Source organism: Polypterus senegalus, chromosome 3 (assembly GCF_016835505.1).
Source record: "Polypterus senegalus isolate Bchr_013 chromosome 3, ASM1683550v1, whole genome shotgun sequence".
Lineage (NCBI taxonomy): Eukaryota > Metazoa > Chordata > Cladistia > Polypteriformes > Polypteridae > Polypterus > Polypterus senegalus.
The window spans coordinates 33,510,199-33,529,393 of record NC_053156.1 but is presented as its reverse complement, the minus strand read 5'-3'; the positions used below and the strand labels follow the sequence as shown (position 1 = coordinate 33,529,393).

Here is a 19,195-nt window from a genome sequence, read left to right as displayed (position 1 = left end):
GTGTTGTTTGGTTGCTGGGAATTGTAACAAAGTGGGTTCTGGCTCCACACTCCAATTGCTGTACAGGAAGCTCTGAACCCAACACCGTCAGTAATGTCACCAATGAGCTAGTCAGTGTAGGCAATAACTGAGCAAGGGGATGGTACAACGTGCAAAAGTGCTTTTATTTAAATTAATTCAAAACAGAGTGTTCAATAAATAAAGTGCAGTGCCAAAGTTCTTCAATAAATAAATAATCCATTAAAAGAAAACGTGGAGGTAAAACCATTAGAAAAATTAATCCTTTAAAACCAAAGGTTAAAACGATCATGAAGCAGTCTTTAAAAACAAGCCCGGTGCCTTCTTTTAAAACTAGCGTCTAGCGTTGGTGTCTCACCTGCTTCTCCCGGTTGGGCTTTGCAACAGGTGAGACGCTCTCAATGCAGCTGACCTTATTGCCTACTTCTGCTCCTGGTGTCAGTTGCCTCACCGATCCTTGGCTCCGGACAGCGACTTGTGAATCCCTTAACGGCCAAGGCTCTCACGTTAGGGACACCGCGTCCCAAGTCCCGACCCCGCTACCTCCTGTGGAGAGTCCTGCGCCTTCCCGGTCACTCCCGCCCTACGAAACAAACTTCTGCGGGGGAGACCACAACCACTTCTCCCGGGTGTTGGCCAAACAGCCAGGCTGCCTTCAGCTGCCTGCGAGCGCTCGCCCGCTTCCTACTGCACCGAGTTGCTCGCCTGCTTCCTGCCCCAAACCTCCGTTTCTTTCTCTTTCTGATCTCGTTCTCTCTTTTTCTTCCCCTTAACCGACTCGCGCTTCTTTTTTATAATGCGAGGGGCCATAGCAGCTGTAACAAATTTGCCACGGGAATAATCACGGATGTGGGCAGTTCCTCACCTGTGCACTCGGTGAGAAACGCCCACACTTGACCGCAGATCACCCCGCGGCATGCCACAACCACTACGCCCCCTCACGAACCACCTCGAGTGCGGTGATTATTTATTAAAAGAAATGGCCTTTGCTCAGCGAGCTGTGGACCCGCTATACCACAGGAATGAAGTCCAAGCAGTTGCATTATGTGACATCACCAACCTAATGGTTTATAAGATGGCAAGAGGAGAACGCGCACATACACATTTTTGGATATTTTAAAGGAGGTTATCAGGTAATTTTGTGTATATCTGCATTAGTGATTCCTTTTTGACTTTGAATCTGGTCAGCTTTCTGTTTTTGACATTAAGTTACTTTGGGATTTATTTTGTTATTTTTCCAATTAATTATTTTTCTTTGTCAGTTTTGATTGATAATAATAATTCTTTGCATTTATATAGCACTTTTTCACTACTCAAAGCACTCAGCAATTGCAGTTTAAGGGCCTTGCTCAAAGGGCCCAACAGAGCAGAGTCCCTTTATTGGTGTTTACGGGATTCGAACCGGCAACCTTCCGATTGTCAGTACAGATCCCTAAATTAGAGCTCATCTCCTGATCCTTTTTTATTTGCCAGCATTTTTTGTAGCAGAGAATTGCAGGTTTAAAAAAGTGGTTTTGGTTTTTCTATGTTGTGGTCAAACTGAACTGCTAGCTCTTTGGTTTGGCATTCTATTGTTATTTTTGTTTTATTCTGTGGCTGATGGGTGTCCCCTAGATACTGGAGGCCACTGCACCTTTTATTGCTACCAATACAGGTGTGTTACTTCTTCTCATACTGTCCCACACTGCATCTCTGACTCATCATTGGCTATCAACAACAGGGGCTCTTTCAAGGGCTTGATGTGGTGATAAGCGTCACAGCATTTCTTTTCTTATCTTTTACCTCTCTAAACTCATTAGTGCCTACATAAAAAAGTTAAAAGATAGTAACACAGCTGTAATGAACATATATATACTCAGCAAAAAAAGAAACGTTCCTTTTTCCAGGACTGTGTATTTCAACAATAATGTTTTAACAATCCAAATAACTTTACAGATCTTCATTGTAAAGGGTTTAAACAATGTTTTCCATGCATGTTCAATTATCCATAATCAATTAATTAACATGCACCTGTGGAATGGTCGTTAAGACCTTAACAGCTTACAGAAAGTAGGCATTTAAGGTCACAGTTCTAAAAACGCAGGACACTAAAGAGACTTGTCTACCGACTGTGAAAAACACCCAAAGAAAGATGCCCAGGGTCCCTGCTCATCTGCGTGAACGTGCATTAGGCATGCTGCAGGGAGGCATGAGGACTGCTGATGTGGCTAGGGCAATAAATTGCCATGTCCGCACTGTGAGACGCCTAAGACAGCGCTACAGGGAGACAGGAAGGACAGCTGATCATCCTCGCAGTGGAAGAGCCCGGATCTCAATCCCATTGAGCACGTCTGGGACCTGTTGGATCGCAGGGTGAGGGCTAGGGCCATTCCCCCCAGAAATGTCCAGGAACTTGCAGGTGCCTTGGTGGAAGAGTTGGGTAACATCTCACAGCAAGAACTGACAAATCTGGTCCAGTCCATGAGGAGGAGATGCACTGCAGTACTTCAAGCAGCTGGTGGCCACACCAGATACTGACTGGTACTTTTGATTTTGAGCCTCCCTTCATTCAGGGACACATTGTGAAACATTTTTAGTTTATGTCTTACGGTGTTGACTCTTTTAGTGTTCATACAAATATTTACACATTAAGTTTACTGAAAGTAAAAACAGTTGAAAGTCAGAGGACGTTTCTTTTTTTGCTGAGTATAGATGTAGAGAAATCCTAAATAAAAAATGCACATTTTGTAAGAGTGATTTTCACAAACACTGCACTTTAAAACGCACGTATAAAAATACTGACACTTTACTGCATTCAGGGTCGCTAGTGACCCAATATGTTTCAGGTAAATAAATGATCATAATAAAATAATTTTTAAAATATTTTGCCATATTGTTTGCTAGTGAATTATTGAAGATGAAAGGAATGAATGAAGCATACCTAGGGAACTGCATCAACATTATCATACAACCATGTGAGAACTACAGTATAAACATAACGTCACGGATCACTAGTGACCCAAGGTATGTAAACAAGGCTTAACAAGTTTCTAACCGTGTCCCCATGTTCTTGTTGCAGAAATAATTTTAAAGTAACAACTGGGATCTACTGTACTAATTCCATTCATAATCTGAAATACTTTGGTCATGACAACTGTTAACCATCTCGTGCGAAAGTGATGGTTTCAACTGTTTCAAACTCTCCTTATAGCTCATACCTCTCAGTTCTGAATCCTCTTTGTCTCTCTTCTGTGGACTTTCTCTGGCACCGCTATGTCTTTTTTGTAACCCGGATCCCAAAAATGCACAAAGTACTCCACGTGAGGCCTTGCACTCTACATCTTGTAATAAACTACCCAACATCCTATCAACCTTCTCAATGGCTTCAGTTCACTATCTGAATATTAATAGTGACCAATCCACAATGACTCCTTGGTGCTTTGAAGTTTCAAACCTTCAAATCTAACATTTGTATTTCCTACATTTAAGACTATGGCTTGTGTTGCACTATTGGTTCTCTGTTCTGGTTTGAGAGTGTACTAAGTAGAGTCTGTACTCTTTGATTACAGTTTTTCATGATCACTTTGATGTAATTCACAAATCTGAAACGTCTTTCTCTTCATTCTTAATGCAGCTGTGAAATCAGTTCTGCATTTTCCTACACATAACACATATTAGTACACACAGCCATTGTGTCTACAATATTTCACTACTAAAGATGTTTTGCTATTGTGTTGACACTTTTCTAATCTAACTCTGACCACTCATGAAAGAAGTTACACATTCATCAGTCAGACCTCTCACGCTCCTTGATGCTGTGCTGCACTGCATTAGAGTTTTCAATCAAATCACTTTAAACTTTCTTCAGTTATGTGTGAAAAAGCAATGCCAGTTACCCACTATCAGTGGTCATAGTAAAAATGCCCTACAATTGAGAATAAATGTAATTCCCAGCTCCCAGAACAGGTTCAGTTGAAACACATGGAAACACATGTTCTCGATATTACATAATAGGTGCATGTCATGGCACTACAGTAAATTACACACAGGCATACTGTACTTGGATGCGCAGGTTTCACCTGGTGCATAGTGTTGAAAATGGAGTAAGAAACAGGTTTCATGCAGGTTTGCTGCTAGTGTTGAACATGGGGTATTTCACAACACAGGAGCCACTGGGCCCTGCAACACAGAGTGGCTCCTTCACTTCGTAGAGGGGCTACACAGTGCCCATGTTCTAGAGAACGAAAGACATACTCAATTAGAGACAGAGGATGATTAGGGGAGCAGAATGACTAGGCCAAGGTGGACAATTTAATCAGGACATCAGAACACATTCTACTTTTTATGAAGAATGCACAGGGAACTTTTATGACCACCGACAATCAGGACTTCAGTTTTATGTTTCTTCCAAGGGACAGTGCCATATTTGGAGCACAGTGTCCCCATCACTGCACTGGGACCTTGCGATCCACGTTCAGACCACAGGGTAAGTGCCCCCCGCTGACCTCGCCAACACTTCTTCCAACAGCCACCCAGGCTTTGTTGGTTGCTCTCCTATTCAAGTACTGGCTGGGCCTGAGCATATTTAGCTTCAGGTGGATGACCTTTTCGTAATCGTGTACCAGCATTTTGCAGACATTTAAAACTGCACTCACTTGATGAGATTTTTATCACTTTTCAGCCTGTTGAAAATGATTATTTTGAAGAAATATTAACCATCTTTAGTAATTAAAACTGGGGTATCAACACAGGCTGTTTACTTTGTTTCCTCTTTAAGTTGTGACATAATGTGGTGTGGGAATTTTAAAGTTACTATATAAGCATTGTGCTGGAAGTGTGTGTTGCCAAGCTGGTGAAGCAGTGATGTGTCATTAACTCTTTCCATATTTTGAACCAGGTTGAGTTGGAAATATTAATTATCTGTCACTTTTTATTCATCTATTTGCAGCTCTTTTTAACCTGATACCTGTGGGACTGAGAGTGGTGGCCATTCAAGGTACAAAGACGGGCCTCTATATTGCCATGAACTGTGATGGATACCTCTACACATCAGTGAGTATGGTGCAAACAGCACATATACAAACATGTGAGACTAATCTTTGAAAATAAAGGCACTTGGCTGGTGAAGTGAAGTAGCTAATTAACTTGGATGAACTTGTGGGAGAGAATTTGAATGAAATACAGAAAGATCAATATGAACTAAACAGCACACGGGCCCTCGCTTCATGAATGGATAATGTGATCAAGAGATTTAGCTCAACGATATCAGCACTGATTAGTTACAAGGGTGAGGAGGTGGCAGCTTTTATTAGTCTGAATAAAGTACTGGGGGTGGATATTTATTATGGACCTTTACACATGCTTTCTTTTACAGGATATTGTTTAAAAATGCCTATTCCTTTTTCTTGTTATTTGCCTTCATATGAAAAACAGCACAAAAAGCAAAATCGGTTTTAAAAGACACATTTAATACTCTATAAGCATTGTAAGCTCGTAAGAAATTTCACAAAGTTACTGGGAAAACTAAACACAGCTTTCTTCCTCACAGCTCCAGGGTCCTGTGCTCATATTCTGGGGTGGTTGCTTTCTTTCTGAACTTTGTTTAGTTTTCACTGTGCCTACATATGCTTTTCACTGGGTATTGTAGTTTTCCCCTGGCATTCCAAATTTTGACAGTTATGTTGACTGGTAAGTAGTGAATTCAATCTGCCCTGGGATGGACTGGAATCTCAAAAATTATACATTTTTTATACCGTATGTTACTCATCCAATGTAGTTTGTAGTGATTTCATTAAACAATCTTGTTAAAAACTGCACTGCCATCTCTCCTAAACACTTCCACGTTTCCATAGGTATGTCATCTGGACCAACGGCCTTTCCATTCTTCATCCTCTTCATAGCTGTCCTTACTTCCTCCTTGCTAATCCGTTACACTTCCTGATTCACTATCTCCACATCATCCAACCTCTTCTCTCTCTCATTCTCTTCATTCATCAGCCTGTCAAAGTACTCTTTCCATCTGCTCAACACACTCTCCTCACTTTTGAGTATGTTTCCATCTTAATCTTTTATCACCCTAACTTGCTGCACATCTTTCCCAGCTCGGTCCCTCTGTCTATCCAATCGGTCCTTTTCTCCCACCTTATTGTCCAACCTCTCATACAACTCATCATGCACCTTTTCTTTAGCCTTCGCCACCTCTCTCTTCACCTTGCTCCTTATCTTCTTGTACTCTTGTCTACTTTCTGCATCTCTCTGATTATCCCACTTCTTCTTCACCAGCCTCTTCCTCTGTATATTCTCCTGTACATCCCCATTCCATCACCAGGTTTCCTTTTCCTCCTACCTCTGTCCAGATGTCACACAAGCACCCATCTTGCTGTCATCCTTACTGCTTCTGCTGTAATTGCCTAACTGTCTGGTAACTCTTCACTCCCACCCAGCGCCTTTTGTACCTCCTCCCTAAACTCAGTCTTGCAGTCTTCCTTTTTCAACTTCCACCATTTGATTATTGCCTCTGCCCTCACTCTCCTTCTCTTCTTGAACTCCCTCGTCATTCTACAGACCACCATCCTATGCTGCCTAACTACACTTTCCCCTGCCACAACTTCTACAGTCTACAGTCTCCTTCAGATTGACCCTCCTTCATAGGATATAATTTACCTGTGTGCACTTTTGTACTTCACCCTATGTTTTTATGTCTTCTTAAAATACGTATTAACCACAGCCATACCCATCCTTTCTGCAAAATTCATTACCAATGGCCTTCTTCATTGTTCTCCTTGACACCATACCTACCCATCACCTCCTCATCCCCTCTGTTACATTCACCAACATGTCCATTGAAATCTGCTCCTATCACCACTCTCTGTCCCTTGGGTACACTGTACATCACTTCATCCAACTCACTCCAGAAAACTTCTTTCTCATCCATCGCACACCCAACATGCGGGGCATATTCACTAACAACATTCATCATCAGCACCTTCCAATTTCCAGCTTCATAATCATCACTCCATCTGACACTCTTTTCATCTCCAAAACACTCTTGACATACTGTTCCTTCAGAATAACCCCTACCCTATTTCTCCTCCCATCCACACCATGATAGAACAATTTGAATCCACCTCCGATCCACCTGGCCTTACTCCCCTTCCATTTAGTCTCTTGCATGCACAATATATCAACCTCCCTTTGCTCCATCATATCAGCTAACTCTCTCCCCTTACCAGTCATACTACCCTCAGGTCCGCTCTCTTTACCTTCCTACTCTCCTCTTGCCTCCGGACATATTTTCCCCCGTCTTCTTCGGCCAACAGTAGCCTAATTTCTGCAAGCACCCTGTTGGCTAACAGTACTGGTGGTGGCCATTGTCAACCTGGGCCTCACCCGATTCAGTATGGAACTCTGTATTGTTGTCCGTATATTGATCCGGCAAATTTTACACCCAATACCCTTCTTGACGTAACCCTCCCTATTTATCTGGGCTTGGGTCTGGCATGAAGAAACTCACTGGATTGTGCATCCCCTATGGCTGGGCTAACCACCCACAAAACACATGGGACATAATCTAGGCTGCTTCCAATTATAAATAAACACAAAGAAAAATATCTATAATAAACAAAACAAACATAAATACATACTGTATGCATGATATGAAATTAGACAAAACAGACTAGAAACACGATTTTGAACCCCAGCCATGGGTGAAATGTTGACTGAAACATAACAATTTTGTATTGGAGTGTGCATGTAAGTACACTCACTTTCAACTCCCCAAAGTTTTAAGAATGCTTTTAATGATAAGAAAGCTTCTGTTAAGTGATACTTTGGAAGTGTTAGTTGTAGTTGGTGGGGTTGAGAGCATTAGAACATTATAGACGAGAACAGGCCATTAAGTCAAACAAAGGTCGCCAGTCCTATTCACAATTCTTCTAAAATAACATCAAGTCATTCATCTATCTACATCTAAGTAGTTAATCAAGAAAGCTTTGTTATAACTCTCTACAGGACATCCTACAGTATGAGCCATCCCCCAGGTTGGCCATAAACTGGGCAGCTAGCCTGAAATGAATGGGCAACTCTAGACTGATGGAATGGTGTGCTATTCAGTTATGAGTCTTGAAAAACAAAGAGCTGGTATTAAGCAGGACTGGAGGACTAAGGAGTGGCTGATGAGGTCATTTAAACAGAAGGGTTACTCTGTAACACAACGCCCCCGTACCCCATGATGTGTGAAAGGAAATGGTACACTATCTGTGCCTCTCTCTCGACCGTTTCCATGTCCATGAAGTAAGCTAAGTCATTGTTCATTCCATTCAAGGCTATTCTGAACAAGGCCTGGACCAAAGACCAATCAAACAAAGAGCTACAATGGAGTTTAAGCATGGTGAACTGATTATCACCCAGGTCCTATCATTATTATTTTGCCAACACTCATTTGAACACGGCTTATTATTTTTGGGCCCGTTAGTGATAATACATAAACAAATGTGCAACTTAACTCCTGCCTGTTCTTCTACTATGTCTAACTGCCTGGTGTGTCGTAAAAGGATGTAAAAAGAAAGGGAAATCACTGAAACACAGTACCTAATGGTGTGGTTAAGTATATGGGATTCAATAGATTTTGTTAAGGTGTAAATAATAAAAAAATTATAAATGGGAAAATAGGGTCACAGACGGCATAATGGCACAGTAGTAGCGCTGCTGCCTCGCAGTTAGGAGACCTGGGTTCGCTTCCTGTGTCCTCCCTGTGTGGAGATTGCATGTTCTTCCCGTGTCTGCGTGGATTTCCTCCCACAGTCCAAAGACATGCAGGTTAGGTGCATTGGCGATCCTAAATTGTCCCTAGTGTGTGCTTGGTGTGTGAGTGTGTGTGCCCTGCAGTGGTCTGGCACCCTGCCCAGGATTTTTTTCCGGCCTTGCGCTCTGTGTTGGCTGGGATTGGCTCCAGCAGACCCCCGTGACCCTGTGTTAGGATATAATGGGTTGGAAAATGACTGACTGAAATAGGGTCACACTAGGACCCTAACTCAACAAAAACAGCAGGGTAACTGAGCCCCTCACTATCGTTTGGAGTCAGTAATCTTACAATTCAAGTTGTGACAGAAGGCAGGAATGGGCTGGCGTCCTGACCAAGATGGTGCATTATCCCTTACCTGACTGTACTGATTGGCTGAGGAGAAAAGCAAGCTGTTCTCTGCCTTTGCCAGGAGGTTGTAAGGAGGTGCCAGCCTCAGAGTAAATAAGCTGGCATCCCAGTAGGAATAGACTGACGATCCTTACCTGGCCAAGAGGCCAGTGTATCAGAGGGAAATGGTGAGACCACCTGTTTGGGCTACTTACTTGCCTGAAATGAGAAATGGCAGCAGCACTGGGATATGGCACTCATACGGATACCTGCAGGGTATGCTTGGAATTGTAGTCCCGTGGGGCAGCCCTCTCTGTTTCCCTGGGTACCACGAGGGGGTGCTGCCGGGATTTGGTGGGGAGTTTATGCCTGAGCTGAAAGTTCTTCTTATGGACAATACACTGGCACTGGAAGTGCTCTCAGGTCTTCTATTAAAGGAGCTGATCTGCTTCACCCAAGTGAGCTGGAGTTGGGTGGAAGTAAAGAAAGCTCAAATGAGGGGACTGGAGGAAGAGAAGAGAAGAGAGAATTGTGATTGTGCAAGCCTTTTGGAGGTATTGCTGAAATAAACCATGTACTTGCACCTGGGACTTGTGTTTGTAGAGTTGGGTCTGGGGTTTGGAGTGCTGCAATGCCCCCTACAGGTCACAAGTCTATTAGCTATTAGGTCACACTGACTAAATGTCATTTCATGCCTCTGTCACATAATTTGTTCCTTTCATTTGCTCATTTTAGAAGCTCAAATTCCTCACCCTAGTGTCCTAATAATTTGGATGAAGACAACAGCCTAAGTTGAAATCTGACTGACTCTAGCACAGAGTCATCCAGGAGTAGGCCATGTAAACTGTAACTCACCTCAGTTACCACATTAATTACAGTTTCTGAGGAAAATGGCTAAGATGGCCTGCATGATTAACTCTCAGAGCATGGCAGGATAGGAATTCTGACAACGACGTCCATAATGCAAAGGCAGGGCAACAGTCAGTCAACCTGCAGGCAGTTTTTGTTAATGAGGCAAAAAGTGAGAAAAGCAGTAATTTCTCATTGTGTAACTAACCATTCATTAATTTATTCACAAATGGATTTTTATAATTTGACATTCATAATTTAATTTCCTTTGCATTTTAATTCTGAATATGTAATGTATGCATTTCATTAAGATAATGTTTTTGTGTACATATTTCATTTTAGTTTGTGCCTTTTTCATGTCCTTCACTTGATTTCCAAAGCTTTGGCAGAGTTGCTTCTATGTTGTGTCATAAAAAGCACCTTGAAATGGAAAAACTGAAAGAATTTGGAGCTGAACAGATGGATGACTGGTAATTATTCTAAAAATGCAAACTGCTTCTTGTCATAAACTCAGCAGAACCAAGTTGCTCCATAGCCCTCACTCTTAGAGTGTCGTCCTATCAGGGGTTCTGCACATGGCCATAAATCAGTCAAGGAAAAAAAGCAACAGGACTGACCTATTTTCAAGTTACTCAGTGAAACAACTACAATGAAGGATCTGCAACAGGGCAAAAAAACAGCAGGGGGCTTGGATGACTGTCTGGGGCACCTCAGCAGAGCAGTAGTAGCAGAGAACTTTTGTTTAAGACTTGGAAAAACAAAGACATATTTTCCTGTCAATGAACCTCAACAGAATTAGTTTGTGTTTTTTCAACAGTTGTGTATGACAGTTGTGGCAAAAGCGCTCTGATGGTGTCGACCCGACACACAATGACAATTTAGGCACAGGTAAAAATGAAACAAAAAGATTTTATTATCTTCATTTGTGGGGCACGTCTTCCCCGTGTCCCACAGGCCCTACACAGTCCCCAAAACACAGAAAAGAAAAACATCAACACACACTCTTCTTCCTCCACTCCTCTCAGGCAGCTTTGTCCTCCTCCTCCTGACTCTGACGTCTCGAGTAGTGGCTGCAGGCTCCTCTTACAGCCCACCCGGAAGTGCTGCAGGTGGTAACCTAATTCAGGCTGCACTTCTGGGTGTGGCTGCAGCCTACATGGGCTCAGGAAGCTGTGCAACTCATCCTGGCGGAGGACACAGAGTCCAACAGGTATGAGCTCCGGTGTTCCAGAATTGTGGCCCCGATGCAACCCAGGTGGCTGCCACCAAGTGTTCCAGGGGAAGAAATAAGCCTCCCAGGGTTGCTCCCCTGGATTCAGTGCAAAAGGGGCATCCCCGCCCGGACGTGGGTCCCGGGTGTCTGCCACACAGCATATATCATATTTTGGAATTTTTTTGCTATATATACATATATATATATACAGTACATTTATATATATAATCCAACATCTGTCTGTCCACTTTTCATGAGAGAACTACTTAATGTATTTAGATCTTTTTTTCTATAATTTGCTTGAATATTCCGGTTCATTTTGCAACTTCTATCATCACGCTAAGTATCATAGTTTGCTTTCAGGAGTAATTTATTCACGCTAATCCAAGACAGAGACTTCAGGCCGAGGGGAGGGGAAAGCATGACGTCAGGAATAGAGAGCTGGGCGAGGCCTTCCTCTTCACATGCCAGCCTCCATTCGAAATAAATATATATACTGTATGTATTTATATATATGTATATGTTGTAATGGATGGCCGGCCATTTATCCCGGCCAATACCCCCAAGCCGCCAGGTGGAGCCCTCCTTGCAGCGTGGAGGTCCCCAGAAGACCAGCAGGGCATCATGGACATTGGAGTTTTTATGCAAAGCCCTGCTGGATGCCGTGGGGGCCACAGGAGGGAGCTGCAGGGAGGACCGAGAGCTTCTTCGTGCCCTGTGACCCGGAGGTTCGTCACAGGAAGAGCGACGGACTTCCGGGTTGAAGAAAAGAGCTTTTACCTGACCCGGAAGTGATTGAGGATCACATGGACTGGGGATTGAGAACACTTCCGGGTCAGGGATTATAAAAGGACTATGGGAACTCCCAGACAACGAGCTGAGCTGGGTGGAAGGGTGGCAACGCGTCTGGGAGCTGGAGGATTGTTTATTATTGAGTATTTGTGAGTTTAATGAGAATTGTGGTGGAGAGTGTGCTTTGTGCACTGTGGCAAGAAAATAAAGTCAACATTTGGACTTTTACCTGGTGTCTGGAGTCGTGGACAGGGGTTCAAGGGAGCGAGAGCGCCCCTTATCGTTCACAATGTATATATACAGTATATATTCACAAAGGGAGAAAATGAATCACGTATCTTAAAATAGTGGTGTCTGTTTCTGACAGTTTGGTCAGAAACATGAACACTAGTAGACAGATGAATGTCATTTTGTGGGGCTCTTCCTTTTCCTCCTCACACAAAGGACCAGATATCATTCCTGCTGCTGGGCTGATGCCTTTTTAAAGCCCTGTCCAGTTCTCCTTGTGTAACGGCATTCACCATATCAATGCGAGCATGTGTGCACAAAGTTGAAGGTCAACCAGATTGAGCTTTACCAGTTATACTTGTTATTCCCACTTTAAATCTTTCGAGCTATTCTTAAACTTTTCATTGAGTTATGCTGTTTTCACTTCCGTACTGAGCTGACATTGTGACATCCTTCAGTGAATTTCAGCAGGTTTGCCTCCCTCCACCTAAAGAAATGATAGATAGATAGATAGATAGATAGATAGATAGATAGATAGATAGATAGATAGATAGATAGATAGATAGATAGATAGATAGATAGATAGATAGATAGATAGATAGATGATATTTATTTGACTCCAAAAGGAAATGTATGTACCAGTAGCAAAGGATTATATATATAAGTTAGATACAAACATTTAAGTACACACTATACAAATAACATTAAGTACACTGGGGTTGTAATCTAACTTTCTAAAACAGGTAATGTAGATGGTGCGTACAATAATGCCAGTGCAATGGAAATTGTGCAGATAATATTACTGCCATGACTTTTGCTGATAGGGTAACATGTTTAAAGTGACACATTTTGCATAAAGGTCATACAGTAATGTGTAAATAGTGAGACAGCAGATGTAGTGCATAGCTAATACAGATAATATAGCTAATGAGCAGAGAAGGAGCATCAGGTCCAGATCTCAACCACCCCTTGCCCAATTTGAGAAGAGTTAAAGAGGTTACTGGCTCTGGGGACAAAAGATCTTTTGTATCTGTCCATATGCATTCTGTGATAGCAGCCTACCACTTAACAAACTCCTCTACTTAATTATGGTGGTGTATAGTGGATCATGTTCATTGTCCATTATAGATAGCAGCTCGCACAGAGGTTCCTTGTCTCTGTCACTGTCACCAGAGCATCCATTTCCATGCCAACCACAGATCCTGCTCAGCTGATCAGCTTGTCAATACAATTGACATCTTTTTCAAGCTACACCCCTGTAGCACATCACAGCATAGAAGAGAGTACTGGCAACTATGAACTAATAGAAAATTTGCAGGGAGATTCTTAGATATGCTAAATGAGCCTAGCCTTTTCAGAAAAGAGCAGACTTTGCCCCTTCCTGAACCGAGCCTTTGTGTTCTCTAACCAGTCCAGCCTCTCATCCACCTGCACTCCAAGGTATTTAGAGGTCTTGATCCACTCCACATCAATCCGTTCAATGGAAACAGATCTCAGTGGTAGCCTAGTCCTACGGTACTCCATGACCATCCCCATGGTTTTGGAAGTTTTCAAGAGCTGTTGGCTTGATTGACATCATCCCACAAAGTCATTAGTACCCTGTACTCCCTGTACTCCACTTGTCCACCCCGACACACCCCACAATGGCAGTGTCATCTGAGAACTTCTGCATGTGGCACGTCCCTGAATTATAGCTAATGTCCTATGTGTACAGGGTGAAAAGGAAAGGCGAAAAAACAGTCCCCTGTGGAGCTCCTGTGCTACTGATTACAGTCTATGATATGCATTTCCCCAGTCTAACAAACAGAGGTTCACCAGTGAGGTAATCTGTAATCCAGTTCACCAGTTGTGAGTCCACTCCAATCCTGTACAGCTTGTCCCTCAGTAAGAGGGGCTGTATGGTGTTGAAGGTGCTGGAAAAGTCAAAGAACATGATCCTCACAGCACTACATCCTTTGTCCAGGTGTGAGTGGGTCCAGTGGAGCATGTAGAGAATGGTATCATCCACACACACCTTCTCTTGATTGACCAACTGCACAGGGTCAAGTGCGTGATTCAACTATGGTCTGAGGAGATGAAGAAGTAGCTACTCAAGGGCCTTCATGATAAGGAATGTTAAAGCCACAAGTCATTGAGTTTGCTGGCTCAGGTTTGTCTCAGGTGGCTGGGAGGGGTGACCTGGCCAGAATGCCCAGGAGGACTGGAAGAGGGCTTACGCCTTCCTCAGACCACGTGGGGGCGACAGCCCTGGTTGCTATGGGGACCACGGGTACAGGGCTTTGAAGCTCAACCCTGTAGGGGCCCGTGGTTACCACCAGGGGGGCGCCCGGATGCCTTGAGAGCCCTGGACCTCAGCACTTCCGCCACACCCAGAAGTGCTGGGGGGAAGAGGAGCAGGGAAACCCGGAGTGCTTCTGGGGATGCAGCCGGCACATCTGCCACACTGGGGCGTGTCGGTGGGAGATTGCCGGAGCACATCTGGGTGCTTATAAAAGAGGCCGCTGCCCTTCATGTGGAGACTTGAGTCGGATGGAAGCAGGACGAGGTCTGGGAGGAGATCAGGAGGCGGCCTGAAGAGAAAGTGAAAGCATTGTATGTGTTTGCCAGGACTTTGGGATTTTTGGGGACTGTGGCACTAATTGTAAATAATGGAGCACTATAATAAACATGTGTGGGGTGATTACAACATGTCTGCCTGTCTGTGCCCTGGTCAAGTTCCACAGGTTGAAGATGTGCAGAAAAGATTCTGTCGATATAGCATCAGAGGCCCTTAGAAGTCTTGGACTCACCTTATCTGGGCCAGTGACCTTCCTAGCCTCCTCAGTTTTCCTCTAACCTCGTTAGCAGTGATGGTGTAAGAAACAGGAGGCAAAGAATCAAGGGGGCAGTAGGCACCTTCTGATGTGCTGCTCTGCTGGCGGGGGGAGAGGGCAGCATGATGTATGCTGGCAGCTTGGGGGAAGTGGTGGATGAGTCACTGTGAGAGTGGCTGGTGAGTTTGTGGCAGTTAAAGCAGGAGCAGGAGAGTTGAACTGGTTGTAGAAAAGATTGAACTTATTCGCTCTCTGCACAGCTGTTACTTTGCTTATAGTCTGTGGTGGTTGTTATACGATTCCATACCTCCCTGATGTTATTTAGCAACTTTTACTCTACCTTCTTCCTGTAGGACTCTTTAGCCTCTCTTAGTTGAACCTTAAGATCCATCTCTACAGTCCTCAGCTCTGCCTACTCCTTGTTTATGAATGCTCTGTTCTTCTTGTTAAGAAGACCCCTAACATCACTGATAATCCAGGGCTTATTATCAGCAAAGCAGCATACAGTCTGAACAAGAACAATAGTGTCAGAACAGTAGTTCAAATAGTCTTTCACACAGTTTGTAATCCCCTCAATATCCTTTCCATGTGGTTCCTGTAGAAAATTCCAGCCAGTAGATTCAAAACAGTCCCCAAGAGCATTTTCAAGTTCAGGAGACCATTTCCTTGTAGTTGTGAGTACTGAGATTGTAGGTAAACAAGATTATGATCAGAAGTCACAGCTGAAGTCACTTCAGTACACATGTACTGTGTCAGCATGCCCATGTCGATCAAACAGAGCAATCTCTGCAGTTTACTTGTGACTTTACGCTGTAGGTAGATAAGTAAATAAATCAAGCTTAATAACCTTTGATTTGGCTAAGTAACATATAAATGCTTCTTATGTGAAGAACATCACAAAATATAATCACAAACTGGACTTTGCACGAATGGTTAGCGAGCTCTGTAAGCCGTGCTATTTCTTTGAAGGACAGGCGTGGGCAGACTGATGGCAGGATGATGTCCGACCTCTTGCTTTATTCAAACGGTGCCATTTTTCACCCTTTTGCCTGGTGCAGCTGCATTGTTCTTATATGTGAGTGGACGTTTCTTGCGGGGAAGGCTTCTGTTCTCTTTCTCTGATGTAGAACCCTCATCCTTATCTGAGTTTACCACTGTTATAGCGCATCTTTATTTGAAAAGTAACAGTGTCAGATCAGGGCGAGCATGAACGCGACTGAGAGAGTGAAACTGAATTAAAAAAAAATGTTAACCATTACAAGTACCATGCATTTACACCAGCTGTTACAGACACAAATGAAATGTATGTTTTTATTCTACAATAATAAGAATAAGAGCAGTTCACTACTCAAAATGGAGGCATCTAGGATTGAACCAGTGACCTTTTGATTACCAGACAGCAGTTCTTACCGCTGCACCACAAAAGCAGTCAATGTGTATCAATGTCGCACCCTAAACAAGTTCTGTTCTGCAGTTATATTCTTGAATGAAAGTGTTTATTTGATATTTAGGCTTCATGCTTCACACATTATACATTTCATGTCTACATTTTGTCAATTATTACTAAAACATGAAATACATTTATTCCAAATGACAATTTATTATTTACCCAATACAACTCCAGGCAACTCACACGCAGGTAAACAGACTTGAGCTGAGAGAACTTTCTGCCTTTCTTCAGTGGTGGGAGGATGGGATAGCAAGCTGCTTGCTGCTTGTGTTGATCAACACATTTACAAAACAAAAGACGCTGACGGAGAGGTGCGAACGGATTTAAGGTGGGCTGGGATTACAAGTTTTTTCATCGGCTTTGGTAATTCTAGTGTTAACTGTTACATGCCTTGGATTACACCATTTAATGTTAACAAACAGTGCAAGTCTCCGACCTTTGCTTTGGCCACAGCATTTAGCATCCCTGTTGACTCGTATGATTGTAAACCCCAGAATGTCCAGTCTCATAATGGGAATATTATTGGTTAGCCATGTCTCTGTCAGACACAATAAAATGCACTCCTGACAGACCTGATGCTTTTTAACTAGTGCTGCTAGCTTGTCTGTTTTGTTGACAAGCAAGTTTACATTCTCCATTACCACCGATGGAATAGATGGTTTGTATTTGCGCCATTTGTTCTCAGGTTTCACATTTACCTTAGCACTGGTTCTGCAATCCCTGATACCTGTGCCTCAGTTCCTCTGGAATGAGCTGCAAGGGTGTCTCTTAGTTCGGAGTGCGAGTTTCTGCTGCATGTGAATGAGCCCATAAACACAGCTGCACTCTCTCAGTTTAGAAGCACCAATTACTTGACTCACATGCATGCCTTTGGGATGTGGGAGGAAGCAAGAGTATCCTCAGAAAGCCCACATTGGCACAAGGAAAACATGCAAACACCACCAAGGCAGTACTCAGTCCAGAGTTCAAACCCACATAACTCAAATTAGCACCCCAAGTATTTATACTGTACAATGGGGATTCCCACATGCAGGTCCAGGGGTCTTTTGTCCACAAAAATTATTGGCTGTCAGTTTAGGATGCTTAACTTTTTACAACAGTGTTTGGAGGGATTGCCAAGTCTTCATTGTTCTTTCTTTATGTTCCATTTTTTCAAATGCCCTGCCTAACTAAAAAGGAGACAATCCTGGGTCAATTGCCGAAGCTTTGGAATGCTGGGAGATGCCACAAAATCCTCATTGAGTGGGAACTCCTTTGGCATTCCATTGGGTATCACCTTGTGACTTTTTTTTTTCTCTTTAAAAATAAATGGTCTTTTTTCCTGACCCACTTTAGTACTGCAGTGTGGAAAAACCCCTGTGGACAGAAGAGGATAGAGAAAAAAAATCATAAGTAAAGGGACAAGCTGAAGTGCATCTTGTACCTCTGACAGAATGAGGTTGGAAGGTTCCTGGTAGCACTAACATACAGTATGACCCCTTGATCAGGCTCTACCATGTCCTCACGTTTGACATGCTGTCCCTATTTAGCCCGGCCTGTGCTCTCCACATTTTTTGCTGGTGTTGTTCAGTTAGATTTTCTTCAAATAGGCAGGAGTTGTGATTTAGTGGTTAAGGTGAGCGCCACATTATGAGACTGGGCATGACGTCTGGTCAGAGAGCACAACCAGTTTAACAACTGCCGTTGCTAAATCTTGTTGCCTCTGGTGGTGTCACATTATATGACTAGGAAGCACAGGGGACACTGATTACATGATTCCCTCAGAATTCCTCATCACAGTTCCACATCTTGTATTCCACCATTAAATTATCACAACTAGGGCTGTCAACCGTCCTCATTTTAAATGCGCCATGGACTGTCCGGGAAGAATTTATAACATATTGAAAATGTCCAGGATTTTGGCTACAAAAATGTGAAAATCTCCATATTCTTATAATTGGTAAAAATTGAAAGCCATACACCAATCAGCATTTGTGGAAGTAGTGCGCACACATTTTTTCCTAGAACCTTCATTTCCATTTCAGTAGTAAACAACGCAGATATTGACGAGAATAGTCGATATCTGTCCAACTTGGCTTTTCACTTTATCTTTTGAGTTTAGCTTCCTGTAATTGGCGAGTAGACAGTTCATTATAAATGTTGTTCCTTTCCTTAATTATTTGTAATCCTAATTCACTGTAACTAAGTGAATTTGTTCAAAATTTAAATGACAATTTCACATTTTCTATGTTAGATCCTATTTTCAATTCTTCTTTCAGCAGCTTGGTTAAACAAGACATTTCATAGATCCAGGTCCAGTCCATTGTATTTAAGTGCAAGTAAGTACTGCTTTCCAATATTTTAATGGAAAATATTGTTATTTCCACTCATTGTTCCAAAATGGATTTATAATTGTAAATAAACTAGTCAACTACTAAAGGTTCAGTTAATTAAAAAAAAATCATATATTTATTCTGTCATATAAATGCAATATCTTTTTAGTTATCAGTTGATGAAGTAATAAGTGACTTCTTCAAGTAATTTAATAATATTTTCATAATTCTTTCATTTACATAAATTCAGGAATACCCATTACACCGAAAAGAAAGTGCAAGTTCACAGACTACTTGAACAGCAAATCTCCTTGTTTTTGAAAGGGCCAAACAGATTCAGTTAAGGTGCTGATGCTCACAAGATTCAGTTTCAGTAGCATGCTATATAAAGATTTCTATTCATATTTATCC

General features: G+C 42.6%; 1 protein-coding gene across 1 annotated transcript in view; it reads left to right on the top strand.

Moving 5' to 3' along the window:
- The window catches only part of fgf11a (fibroblast growth factor 11a), a 476,711-nt gene that overhangs the window by 343,716 nt on the left and 113,800 nt on the right, over positions 1 to 19,195 (top strand). Inside the window, exon 3 of the mRNA XM_039746927.1 lies at positions 4,946 to 5,049. Coding sequence (XP_039602861.1) covers positions 4,946 to 5,049 — 104 coding nt within the window. The remainder of the gene's footprint in view (positions 1 to 4,945; positions 5,050 to 19,195) is intronic.